The sequence below is a fragment of the Peromyscus leucopus genome, chromosome X (assembly GCF_004664715.2).
Source record: "Peromyscus leucopus breed LL Stock chromosome X, UCI_PerLeu_2.1, whole genome shotgun sequence".
NCBI classification, from domain to species: domain Eukaryota; kingdom Metazoa; phylum Chordata; class Mammalia; order Rodentia; family Cricetidae; genus Peromyscus; species Peromyscus leucopus.
Genome location: NC_051083.1, coordinates 4,068,158 through 4,082,043, shown reverse-complemented (window position 1 = coordinate 4,082,043; position 13,886 = coordinate 4,068,158). Strand labels below are relative to the sequence as shown.

The following is a 13,886-nucleotide window of genomic DNA, read 5'->3' as shown; positions in this document are numbered from 1 at the left end:
AAGGACAGACACCTGTTAAAGCCAGCTGAGGAGAGACCAGAAACTTCCCAAAGTCCCATAATTGAAAATGTAAAATGCTTGTTCAAATCTCCCATTACAGAAGCAAAAAACTTTATTCAAACCTCCTAGGCAAGAATTTATAAGCAAGTCTGGTAAAACAGAACCAGTTGACTCTCAGACCCAAAAAGAACTATGGGAAATGACTGATGTAAGGGAAATGATATGAGACTGATATAAGGGACTGATATTATTATGGACTGATATAAGGGAAACGCATTCTGGGAAAGGTAGTTTTTCCGGTAAAGACGGCTACATTGCCCTGAAACACTTTTGTCAGCTCAAAAATACATTCATGGTAAACTTAAAATACAGCCTTTAAAAGAATAAGGAGGAAAATCATTTAAGTTTAAGTGTCAGTTCCAATGAAAAATTGAAAGAATATGGAACTTAGGTGCTTCTTGGTTTGGGGCTACATTGGTAAAATGCCTTATTTACCCTAATAGCTGTGCAAAGTTTTTACGGTATCTGGATGACACAAAGCTACTTATAAGAGCAAACAAGCCACTTTAAAATCCTTAAATCAAGGGAAAACAGTTTATACACTGAATGTTATCTTAGATATGAAGAAACTTATGTTGAAATTAAAAAAAAGTTCTTTGCCTTTTGAACAAACTGCCTGCAATTCCTTTGCAAATCTAATAAGGAGACAAGGAAACAGACATTCAAAAAAGAAATGACTGCTTTATAGATGGGAAACAAACTTCAGAAAATCTAGCTGTCTTACAAAATAGTTGCTTTACCTGAAAGTTCTTTATAAGAAATCAATGCTAAATATCACCACTGCTAATAACATCAGGAGTTAAAGCTAATGAAGTGAAAATTCTAAATCCTGAAACTCAAATGAATTGGAAAGATCCCTGCTTGGGATTATGGAAGGGTTCCGATCCTGTTTTAATATGGGGTCGAGGATATATTTGTGTTTTTTCACAAGAGGAGAATGAAGCTCAGTGGTTACCGGAGCATTTGGTAAGGAGCATGAATCTAAGGAAGGTCAGCTCCAATGAGGTTTATATAAAGGAGCCAGAATGAAAGTGGCTCAATTAGTATTTGAGGTTTTGTCACTGGTTAATGCAAACAGTGAGAAAATTGAGTTTGGAGCTGTGCCGCTTTTGGCTTTACTAGCTTCTTTAGAAAAATACTTTATATCACCTAATAGCTGTGCAGTATTTGGCAAAGAGCTTTACAGCAGCTAAATATGATAATTTCACCCTCAGTGTGAAGTGAAGTTTTTCAGTAGAACGAACCAAAAATACTGCTGTAATAGAAACGTTTGTCTGAATTGAAGCACTTGGGGGAGCTACTATGAATTTGGGTAAAGGGACAGCCTCTAGTTAAAAACTATTTACCACTGACAGTGCATCTGTGCTGGTTCGGAAAGGCTGAAAGAACTTGCCAACTTTGGGGTGTGGCTTCGTCCCAAGAATGTTACAATCCCCTAGCAACAAGTATCACAACTCTATAATGACAACACTACTAAATCCCAGTGCTTTATAACAAAGCTGACTATAAACTAAATGTTAGAAATGATGTACCTACTTCCTGTCTAGTTAAGAGAATCTTTCTAATTGAGATAGTGATAATAATTAAGAATAAGAAATAGAAAAATGAAAATAAGATGTGAGTTTGTAGAAAATATTCTTTTGTTAGATCTCTGGTTAAGAAATCTTTAGGTGTTTGCTAAATTAGATATATGCTAATGGTAGCCCTATATAAGTTTGTAAAATAGATCTATAGAGTTTTTTAAGAATATAAGCTTGCAAGAAGTATCTAAGGTAGTCTTAAGACATGTAGTAATAAGCTTGTAAGATGCTAGTTGTTAATGTAAGTTTAAATAAGAAATAAAAAGATGAAATAAATATAAGTATATAAAAATTAATAAAAAATATATTTGCTAAAATAGTTCTATAGTTTTCTTAAGGAGTATAAATAAGTAGATGTTAATACATTGTATGTGAGTTTGTAAAAACATGTAAATGTTAAATATGAGTCTAAATTCTTTGCAATGCAAAAAATGCTATATGTGAGTTTGTAAAGTGTAAATGTATGAAGTAGCACAGATATTGTTTTATTTTCTGGAAAAAAATGAGAAACTGTTGAATTTATTTAAATTCAGTTTAATACTAGTATTCACATGTTAGAATAAAGTTTCTAACTGTTGCTTTAAAAGTGGGCTGAGCTTTTCTTTGTAGTGAATTTATGTGAGTCTATTCTTAATGTACATGGTGAAAGCACCTAAGACACAAAACGTAGTGTCCTAGTAGACTGCAAAGCAGGCAGTCTGAATGGTGTCAAAAGCTCCAGAAGCCACTAAGAAGCTAGGAATGGTGGACGCCAAAACCAGCAAAACAAGACAGCCACAGCTGAGATCCATGGAAAATCAACGCAACACAAAAAAATTGAGCTAACATAAAAAACAGTGCATTTTAGAATACTACTGTGCCTAGAAAGGTCTCTGTCTGTGAGAACAAAAGTTGCAGAGATGTTTGTTTGAACTAAAATTGTTAACTGCAAAAAGTTTTGGTTGTAAAACGTCTCTTCATATTTGGAAATGAAAGCCTAATACCAGAATTAACTTTTTTTGAACTTTTTGAACTTAAAATGAGATAAAACTACAAAAAGATTTTGGTTATGGATTTCTTCATATTTGGAAGGCTAGTACCAGAATTTATCATTTGAATTTTAGGGTTTCATGAACTAAACAATAGATTTCATTGCAATGGGACAATTTTGTGTTTATTCATAGTAATGACCTAGGAACTGTTTGCTGGAATTGGGTTAAAAATGGAACTGTTTAAATGAAGAAATTTATTTCTACCTAGACTCAAGATGCAGTTTTGTGTATGCATATATACTTTATTAACTGGTACACAAAACTGAATTGTTTTGTGGACTGTTTATGTAAAAATGAAGTTACTTATAGAACTGGTTTTGTGTAACAAATGGAACTGTTTAAACAGAAAAGTTTGGATTTTCTAACTAGGCCTGAGATTTTTGCTTAAAATTATAAAGAAAAGGGAGAGTTAATATTCCTTAGTCTATTTAATTTAAATTGTTCTTTGAGTGGATTAATGTCATATTTTGTTAGTAAGAAATGCAAATGGGGTATACTAAGACTATTTTAAAAATGTGTAAAGAGTTTTATTAAGAAACTGCTTTTGGATGTTTTGCTAAGAGTTTTCAAAGTGTTAATGGTTAGATTGAAAATATTGCTTTTCAATATGGGTTTGTAGGAATTGTATAAGTTTGGGTTCCTCTAACTAGGTTTGAGTTTTTGTTTAAAAATTATAAAGAAAAGGAGGAGTTATGAGATTGAATTATGTTCGCAGAAACCTATTGATATTAATGCACCCTGGTTTTGTGGAGTTGAGGAAATGTTTAAGTTTGATGTGAATACATTGAAGTTTTTCCTATGTTCTGTTAACAAGAAAATTCAAATGACTGAATTAAAGTTGTAAAACAGAGAAAATTGTTAACTATATATAGCACCATATATGCTAATTCAAATGGGTCTGTTAAAGAGTTTGCTTTGAGTTGTAAGATTGAGAAAATTGTGACTATGTATAACAATATTTATGTTAACCTGTTAATGGTAATGATGAAGCTAAGGGATTCAATTTTGTAGTCGCCTTAAAAGTTTTTGGTTTAGAAAGGACTTGAGGCAGCTAAGACTGCTGTAGTCACCTTGGACCTAATTCAAAAGAGAAATGCCATCTATATCATCCTCTACTCCCATACCGGGAGGTGTAACAGCTATGGAGATTGCTGTAAGCCATTAATAGTTATTTTTTTATATATATTAAGAAGGGGGGACCTGTGGAAGCCTGTTCTCAGGTTCCTTGTGGCTTTACCCAGCAGGTCCAAATAGAGGATGATCAGGACCACGGGCCTGAGTGCAGGTGTCTGAGATGTCTTTTGTTCCACCCCTTGGCATCTCTATAAAAACCCTGAGGCAGAGACAGTCAGGGCCTGTTGGAATAGGTTCCAGGCCCTCTTGAGGCTATCCTTTATTTTCTATCTGTTTATCTCCGCAAGATTCTCCGCTATAAATCCTTCTATCTAATATTTCCTGCTGCTCACACTCAAGAAAACTCTGGGAAGCTATGGGGTTGGTGGGTAAATGTCCCGTAATGTATGCATGATGTTAATATTGACTGAGCCTTCTGAGTCTTTCGATTGCAGGTGAAAGACCTGCTTCCTGTCTGTTTTGTTTGTTTTGAATTTTTCAATGAAAATGAACATTTTCCTGTATGCATGGATATACACCACAATGGTATATCACAGTGATGAAAAGATAGTCTCAGAAACCCAGAACTTGAAATAATGGATAGTTGTAATCCCCCATCTAAGTACTGACAATTGAGCCCACCTCTTTGCAAGGATAGCAGAAGTTCTTTGCTACTCAGTCATCTCTCCTGCCTTATTTTTATTATTTTTGATGAACATTTACACTGGTAATGTTTTCATCTGTACATTTGTAACTATTACAACATGCAGTTCCTTTTAGTAAAACCTTATTGATGTTACAGGTTGAGTTGGGGCACTTCAGACTTCTGGAAGAAGAATATAGAACTGAAGTAAATGTATAACTCATTGTAGGATCCTCAGTAAAAAACCACTGCATTCTTTCTCTCTTTTCCATTGGTTTGGCTTACTTTTGCAAGAGAGACAGGGTTTTAATATGTAGTTCTCACTGTCCAGGTCCTGACTGAATAGACTAGGCTGACATTCACCTCAGAAGTAGATATACCTGCATATGTCATTTGATTTTGGGGGTTAAAAGCATGAGTCAATACACTCAGCTTGTCCATCTTATTTATCTTCTTTGTAGTTAGTAATTGTTCATACAATTTATTTCATGTGTATTCTGTACTTTTGATCTCTTTACTTCTTTCTCCATGTTTGCTAATGGACATTTCTCTTGCAAGCCCATTCAAAGGGTACAGGAATGACACAGGTGACCCACTTATTCAGTTTCCTTCTAAAAGTGACTTGGTGATTACATCATAATGTTTATGTCATGGAGTAAGAGTAGGGATCACCATAAGTATATGAATATACTCTCAAAGAAGTACATGTTTATGATGTCAGATTGATGCATTCTGTTATATACATGTATGGGATGTTTTAGAATGCAGTGACCTATGATGATGTGCATGTTGACTTCACTTGGGAAGAATGGACTTTGCTGGATCCTTCCCAGAAGAATCTCTACAAAGATGTAATGCTGGAGACCTACAATAACCTCATTATTATAGGTAAGACTGAATTTTCCTTCAGGTTTTATAATAAGGAGACAACTATTCCTTGGTTTTGGACCTTCTCTGTAATTGTATTGAGAAAGAAGAATAAGGTGAATAAATCAGTAATGGTTCTAAGATTTGCTGAAGACAGTAACTTAAATTTTGCACAGTGTTCAATTATATATTTTTTCTGGTACTATATTTTAGGATACAGTTGGGAAGACCATCATGTTGAAGAACATTATCAAAGTTCTAGAAGACATGTAAGGTAATTTTTTTTGCAAGCTGATACAAATATGCCTGTGGAAAAAAATGTAATGTGTACTGGAAGTTTTAAACCAAAACAACAGTGTAAACAAGCACTGCTTAGTGCATTGATGATTATCGAATTCTGACAAAAGCACATACCTCAATTTTAGGTAGGTGGATTGTATTTGCAATGCATTCTTTTAAGAAAAAAAAAAACAGGAAACAATGCCTTAACAAATATCACCACTTGAATCATAGAACTATGAGAGCTTTGCTGTAGAACTGCCAATACATTTATTTCATACCACTCATATTACAAAAGTTATACTCATTGAAGAGGTGATAAGAATGTTTCCAAAATATTGTAATAAGGAAAGAGTCTATAGTAAAGCTAGCATTGCTCATATAATTGTAATAACTATGCTGTAAAGTGAGAGGGGCAGTTAGAATCAAGACTCAATGGGAATTGTCAAGAAAACTTAATCTCCATACCACAAATCTATGAGGACAGAAACTCAAACATTTGAATGTGGAAATCTTTTATTTGTTATTCTTCTTTTATTAAGAATAACATGTCATTTTGGATACAAGTCATATGAGCATAGAGATACAGAAAGACATAACATACCAATGTCTCAGAATAATTAAAAGATATGTAGGAGTCGCCACATTGAATATACTTGTTGAAGTTGATTCAAGTATACAACTGATTGGTTTCTAGCTTCATTGTTAATACATCAGCAAACTCACACTACAGAAAATCCCTATGAGTACTAACAGTATGTAACACAACATTAGTGTAAACACTGTGATAAAAACTTAAGGTCAGATTCCTGTTTACAATTAAAACAAATTGTAAAATTATTTCATAAAGATTTACAGAGTCAACAGAATAATGAATGTGATAACCTTTTACATGTGCCAATATTCATTGCAGGCAAGAAAGAAGCCAAACTGGAGAGAAACCTCTATATACTCTATGTGGTAAAGCCTTTGCATATCATAGTCAGCTTCAAAGCCATGAAAGTACACATATTGAAGAGAAATCCCTTGAATGTAATCAGTGTGGTAAAGCCTTTGGACATCATGATGCCCTTCAAATACATAAAAGAACACATACTGGAGAGAAACCCTATGAATGTAATCAATGTGTTAAAGCCTTTGCACATCACAATAATCTTCAAATACATAAAAGAGCACATACTGGAGAGAAGCCCTTTGAATGTAATATGTGTAGTAAAGACTTTGCACATAATAGCAATCTTAAAATGCATAAAAGAACACATACTGGAGAGAAACCCTTTGAATGTAATCAATGTGGGAAATCCTTTGCTTATCACAATGCTCTTCAATTTCATAGAAGAACACATACTGGTGAGAAACACTATGAATGTAATCAATGTGGTAAAATGTTTGCATTTCAAAGTAGCATGCAAAAACATAAAAGAATACATACTGGGGAGAAGCCTTTTAAATGTAATCAATGTAGTAAAGTCTTTGCACATCACAGTAATCTTCAAGTACATAAAAGAATACACAGTGGAGAGAAACCCTTTGAATGTAGTCAATGTGAAAAAGCCTTTACACAACACAGTCATCTTCAAGTACATAAAAGAATACACAGTGGAGAGAAACCCTTTGAGTGTAATCAATGTGAAAAAGCCTTTGCTCGTCGGAGTGTTCTTCAAGTGCATAAAAGAAGACATATTGGAGAGAAACCCTATGAATGTAATGAATGTGGTAAAGCATTTGCCTGTCAAGGTAATCTGAAAATGCATAAAAGAATACATACTGGGGAGAAACCTTTTAAATGTAATCAATGCAGTAAAGCCTTTGCATATCACAGTAATCTTGAAGTACATAAAAGAATACACAGTGGAGAGAAACCCTTTGAATGTAATCAATGTGAAAAAGCCTTTACACAACACAGTCATCTTCAAGTACATAAAATAATACACAGTGGAGAGAAACCCTTTGAGTGTAATCAATGTGAAAAAGCCTTTGCTCGTCGGAGTGATCTTCAAGTGCATAAAAGAAGACATACTGGAGAGAAACCCTATGAATGTAATGAATGTGGTAAAGCATTTGCCTGTCAAGGTAATCTGAAAACGCATAAAAGAATACATACTGGGGAGAAACCTTTGAAATGTAATCAATGTAGTAAAGTCTTTGCATATCACAGTAATCTTCAAGTACATAAAAGATTGCATAGTGGAGAGAAACCCTTTGAATGTAATCAGTGTGGTAAAGCTTTTATACAACACAGTGATCTTCAAGTACATAAAAGAATACATAGTGGAGAGAAACCCTTTGAATGTAATCAATGTGAAAAAGCCTTTGCTCATGTGAGTGCTCTTCAAGAGCATAAAAGAATACATAGTGGAGAGAAACCCTTTGAATGTAATCAATGTGAAAAAGCCTTTGCTCATCGGAGTACTCTTCAAGCGCATAAAAGAAGACATAGTGGAGAGAAACCCTTTGAATGTAATCAATGTGGAAAAACCTTTGCTCAACGGAGCGCTCTTCAAATGCATAAAAGATTACATAGTGGAGAGAAACCCTTTGAATGTAATCAGTGTAGTAAAGCCTTTACACAACACAGTCATCTTCAAGTACATAAAAGAATACACAGTGGAGAGAAACCCTTTGAATGTAATCAATGTGAAAAAGCCTTTGCTCGTCGAAGTGATCTTCAAGTGCATAAAAGAAGACATACTGGAGAGAAACCCTATGAATGTAATGAATGTGGTAAAGCATTTGCCTGTCAAGGTAATCTGAAAAAGCATAAAAGAATACATACTGGGGAGAAACCTTTGAAATATAATCAATGTAGTAAAGTCTTTGCATATCACAGTAATCTTCAGAATACATACTGGGGAGAAACCTTTGAAATGTAATCAATGTAGTAAAGTCTTTGCATATCACAGTAATCTTCAAGTACATAAAAGATTTCATAGTGGAGAGAAACCCTTTGAATGTAATCAATGTGGTAAAGCTTTTATACAACACAGTGATCTTCAAGTACATAAAAGAATACACAGTGGAGAGAAACCCTTTGAATGTAATCAATGTGAAAAAGCCTTTGCTCATTGGAGTGCTCTTCAAGAGCATAAAGGAAGACATAGTGGAGAGAAACCCTTTGAATGTAATCAACGTGAAAAAGCCTTCGCTCATCAGAGTGCTGTTCAAGTGCATAAAAAGAAGACATACTGGAGAGAAACCCTATGAATGAAATCCATGTGATAATGCGTAGTCACAACATAGAGCATCCCTATAATTGTAAAACTTTTAGTGTTTAACTGGTCTCTTAAATTCTTTGAATTTAACAGTAGATTTGAGGATCTGAAAAAACTCATGCCAAAAGAAATGTGAATATAAATGAATTGGTATGATGTTTAGCCAACACACTTACATTCAATGACACAAAATTATTAATTTAAAAAAAATCTGACATGTGTCAATAATCTGTTCAAGTATTATAATATCTCACTTTATTTTGTTTACACCTGCAAACTTATATGGACAAAAGGCCTAATTTAATTGATAATGTAACCCTTATAGTTTCATACCTCTCTTCTATGAATTATGGTGTAAAAGTTTATAGATATCTATTATTGCCTTTTCTATTGCTTTGACATAAGATCATATCTAAATGAACTTACAAAAGAGTTTAATTTGGCCCCTGGTTCCAGAGCAATACATGAACACTTTGAAAGTTGTGTGGGAAGAAGTGGCAGATATGGTTGTTAATGTAGGAAGCTAATGATTCACATTTTTTTTGTTTGTTTTTCAAGACAGGGTTTCTCTGTGTAGCTTTGCACCTTTCCTGGAACTCACCATGGAGACCAGGCTGGCCTCCAACTCACAAAGATCTGCCTGCTTCTACCTCCTGAGTGCTGGGATTAAAGGTGTGTGCTACCACTGCCTGGCAGGATTCACATTCTTTACCTGAATCATGATGCTGAAAGTGTAAAATGAAAATGGTGTGCAGATGTAAACTCTCACACCAACCCCCAGTTACATATTTCATCCAGTAGGGCAGCCTTTCTTTTATCTTCCCAAATGATATCACAGACTAAAAATGATTGAATTCTCTGACTTCAAGCCTACATGCTTGCTTTCTGTTACATAAACCAGTTAATGATGGAGAAAAACCTTGTAACTCTTTAGATATTTAACACACATGTTACAGGAATTAAAGTGGAAAAACATTCATGAGTGAAAATTAGTTTCAATATTTGTTTTTATTTTAATTATGAATTGTCTGTATATTTTTGGGTGAGTATGTGTATGTGCATTCTGGTTCCCTAGAAGGTTAGACCCTTGGAGCTTCTGGTAGCAGAAATTACTGGAAGTCATATAAAACCAGACCTTGGTCCAGGGAATTAACTTATATTTAAGGCTTGGCCATGTCTCTGTCAATATTTTAAAGCTTTTTATTTATATCATCTTGATATCAGGAAATATCTACTAAATACTCATGTGAAGACCACATTTTGAGTTTTTTTTAGCATAAGAAGTAGATATCGAAGTATACTGAATGTGTGGCAAATCCAATTAGTGAAGTTTATTTTGTGTTCCTTATATTTGTTCTCTGACTATTGTTCATCTTCTTTTGTTATACTTTGTGAGGTATTTATCTGCTGCAATGTATAAAATGGGTGCCCATCATCTAAGTGGTCCATTTTTATTTAACTCACAGGTAGTATGTGATCATAATTTTTAAGTAGTGTCTGTGAAATGGGGTGGATTTTTGTTCCTAGTTTTATTTTTCATATTTTTTGACAAATTCCCTTGAAATGTCAGTAATTAGTCATGGAGACATTTCAATTCATGACCCTGTGTGACAGTCTCCCGAGTACATTTCTAAGTGTAGATGATGTATTTCCAATTATTTTTGTTTTGTCAAAGCATTTTAATGTTAACCTTAAAATACTTAATAGATATTAAAATGATTAAAAAGTTCATGTGTGTATCGAAAGAAACATTTCCATCTATCTTTAAGAAATATAATAATTTAGTCAGTAATCAACTGTATATTTTACAATATAATTTGATATACTATGAATACATATATACATACATACATATACATACATATATATACATATATAAAATTTGAAGTTTCACGCATCTTCATGTTGTCATCTGTTATCCATTTGGCACTTCATCTTCAAGTATTGTCTTCTGAGGGATTACCCAATGATGCCACATAATATAATAACAGTGAGATTTACTTTAAATTTATTTTTCTGGTGTGTGTGTGTGTGTGTGTGTGTGTGTGTGTGTGTGTGATGTGACTATGAGTATTTAGGCCATGACAGAAATGTGGAGAATAGAAGACAGCTTTATGAGGTCTACTTTTGTTCATCCTCATATGGTAATCATGATGAGGTCACAGCCTTGTACAACACAGACATTCCTAACAGAGCTGTCTTATTGATGCTCACATAAGATTAGTTGAAATATTAAATTAGTAATATATTGCCTTTTTAGGTTGTAAACATATTTTCATTGAAATATAATGGAAAATAGGAGAAAATGAATAATAAATCCTATTAGCTAATGAAAATTATATTTTTGTCCTCTTTGTTTTTGTTTTTATTACATGTAGAATGAGTTAGTTTATTCTGAGGACCAAACATTTGTTCATAACACTTTCTCTGAACAACAAATGAATGTCAGAGAATAGTTTCTGTGAGTAATGATGGTCGCTGCTAATCCTTATGTCTTGAGCTCAATTTTCTAGGAAACCTGTATCACTCCTACAAATTTTTCTATTTTTTCTATACTTGTAATGTAGCATATGCATACTCTCACACCAGCACATACATAAATAATTTTAAAATCCAATCTATTGACATTGAGGTCACTGGCAACCAAATGATTCCCTGGCTTTCATTTCTAGAACTTGTGTGGAATAAATAGATAACAGACACAAATAAGTTGTCCTTTCATTGCCACATACACAACATGGCAAAATGATATACACACATAGTTTAAACATTTTTAAATTGATAAATTTTAAAAATTGAAGAAATTAACTCAATTATTGATGACATATGAAATGATTTTCTAATTTAAATTATTATGGAATTTCGAGAAGTTTTACTATTCATCAGAAATATTACTGGTTCCAATTTATATGTTATTTTTATGTTTATTTATCTGAATCAAATATAGGTCATTTTCAAAACAAATCTCAGTTGGGCTTAGAGCTGCATTTCTTTAATCCAGCATTTGGGAGATAGTAGCATGCCACTCTCCTTTAGTTTGAACTCAGCTTGGTACACATAGTGAGTTCCAGGACAGCTGGGGATATGTAGAAATATCATGTCTACAAAAAATTCCAAAAATAAAATAATCTTAAATCATGGAATTTATTCTAATATAATCTGACTGGTTTCAACCAACACTTTCGTTATCTTTACTCATGTTAAGGGAACTTTGCTAATACTGAAAATATGACACAATGAGTAGAGTCCATTTACAGAAATATAGAAAGCCATTAAATTTATTGAAAACCATCTAGTCAGGACTTTCATCACCTTCGAGTGACAGAAAACAGAATGAGTATTTTCATTTTTGGCATTTTAATGACATATTTGGGAGCTGGAGAGTTTTTATTCTTCTTCTTAGGTACCCATGTCTGTTTCCTAGCTTCTATATCAGATGGCTCAGAACTACTAGTATTTCCAGGTCCAGGAGATCTGTTGCCTTCTTCTGGCCTCCTAGAGCACCATATATGCAAATGGGGGAAAGACAGGTCTAAAAGTTTTTCTCTGTAAATATTCATCACCATAAGTATCTGCACTTTAAGTCTCTTAACCCTATTTAAATTGTTCAAAGTAAACTTGTGTTCTGCTCCTAAAAGACTTAAGGATGATGTCATATATGGAATTCAAAATCTGTCCTAGGCTGACTGCTCTTTTAGCCTTAGCCAGAGGTGGATGCAGGCTGTTAATAAAAAGATCTTTGTTTATTAATCATTGAACTATGTGGAGTGATTTATTCCATGGAAGACATATTAATTCTAGAAGAGTTGTACCTCCAACAATTAAGAAAATGTTCCTGAGACAAGCTTTTATTTTTTCATTTTGTTGTTTTTGTTTGTTTCTTTGGTTTTTTTTTTTTTTTTTTTTTTTTTTTTTTTTTTTTTTTTTTTTAGAAAGGGATTCTCTGTGTAGCTTTGTGCCTCTTCTGGAACTCAGTTTGTAGCCCAGGCTGGCCTCAGATTCACAGAGATCAGTCCGCCTCTGCCTTCCAATTGCTGGGATTAAAGGTGTGCACTACCACTGCCCAGTGAGACAATCTTTCTTATGTGGACTTATGTGACCTTGATTCCAGTCTGTTGATTCCCAAGGCAATGACATTATTGTTCTCTTGATTAAACAAACTAAATTCTTAAAAGGCTATACCACCACTGAATTTTTAAATTTCCCATTTGAGTCATGTAGTCAACTGTTCATTGAAGTAACAGATAAAGAACTTACATACGGATTATGGCCTCTACTTCAGATCAGAATAGAGGGAACAATTTCTTGTGTACACTGCAAATGGAAATGGTAGGCAATCCGCTGCTGGAGTTATCATTATGAAATAAGACCTGATAGTGGCAGGGTTAGTCATTTTGTAATTTCCATCAAGTATTAATTCATGTCATGTGAATGAAGGCAGGCTCGATTTGTGGATGTCAAATTTGTGGAAGTTAGTTTGAGCCAATAAATACTGAATTTCCAAGTTGTTGGTTCTCCTTTGCAGATATGTTCAATCCTGTTTGAATTTACAGACTGAGTTCCAGAAAAGGCACAATTAAGTCACCTCAGATGGTTGAAAAATTGGCCATTGGCTGTAGCTATGTGTGTCAGGTTATAAATCTCAACAGCTAACATTGCATATAGGAACAAGGTCAAAGAATATTTTATTAATGCCAGTCCTCTACCATGGAATGGTCTGCTCTTTTTCAGAGTCAAGATAGCTATGTGGTTTTCAACTATATTTATCACTTTTTTTGTTTTGGGACAGTGTTTCTCTGTGTAGTTTAGGGACATGCTGTGAGATTTTCTTTCTGTATGCTGTGAATATGTGTTGGTAATATTGGTTAATAAAGAAGCTGTTTTCACCTTTGGTAAGGCAGGATAAGAGCCAGGCTGGAAATTCAAGGGAGATACCATGAGAAGAGGGTGGAGTCAGGGCAGATGCCAACCCAGAATCCAAGGAGCAACATGTCAACAGAACAGTAATGCCACAGCCATGTGGCATTACATAGATTAATAGAAATAGGTTTATTTATGATGAAAGAACTAGCTAGAAAGATGCTTGGGCCCTAGACCAAAC

General features: G+C 33.9%; 1 protein-coding gene across 6 annotated transcripts in view; it reads left to right on the top strand.

Moving 5' to 3' along the window:
• Nucleotides 1–12,543, top strand: part of LOC114700701 (zinc finger protein 431-like) — a 66,557-nt gene extending 54,014 nt beyond the window's left edge. For 3 of the 6 annotated variants that reach the window (XM_037199161.1, XM_037199162.1, XM_037199160.1), the window contains 3 exons: nt 5,189–5,315; nt 5,508–5,568; nt 6,487–8,736. In XM_037199161.1, the coding sequence (XP_037055056.1) occupies nt 5,189–5,315; nt 5,508–5,568; nt 6,487–8,446 (2,148 nt within the window). In that variant the 3' untranslated portion in view covers nt 8,447–8,736. Of the gene's footprint in view, nt 1–5,188; nt 5,316–5,507; nt 5,573–6,486 lie in introns of those variants that run through there. The other 3 variants (XM_037199163.1, XM_037199165.1, XM_037199164.1) reach the window with 3 other exon arrangements.
• The last annotated feature ends 1,343 nt before the right edge of the window (nt 12,544–13,886 follow it).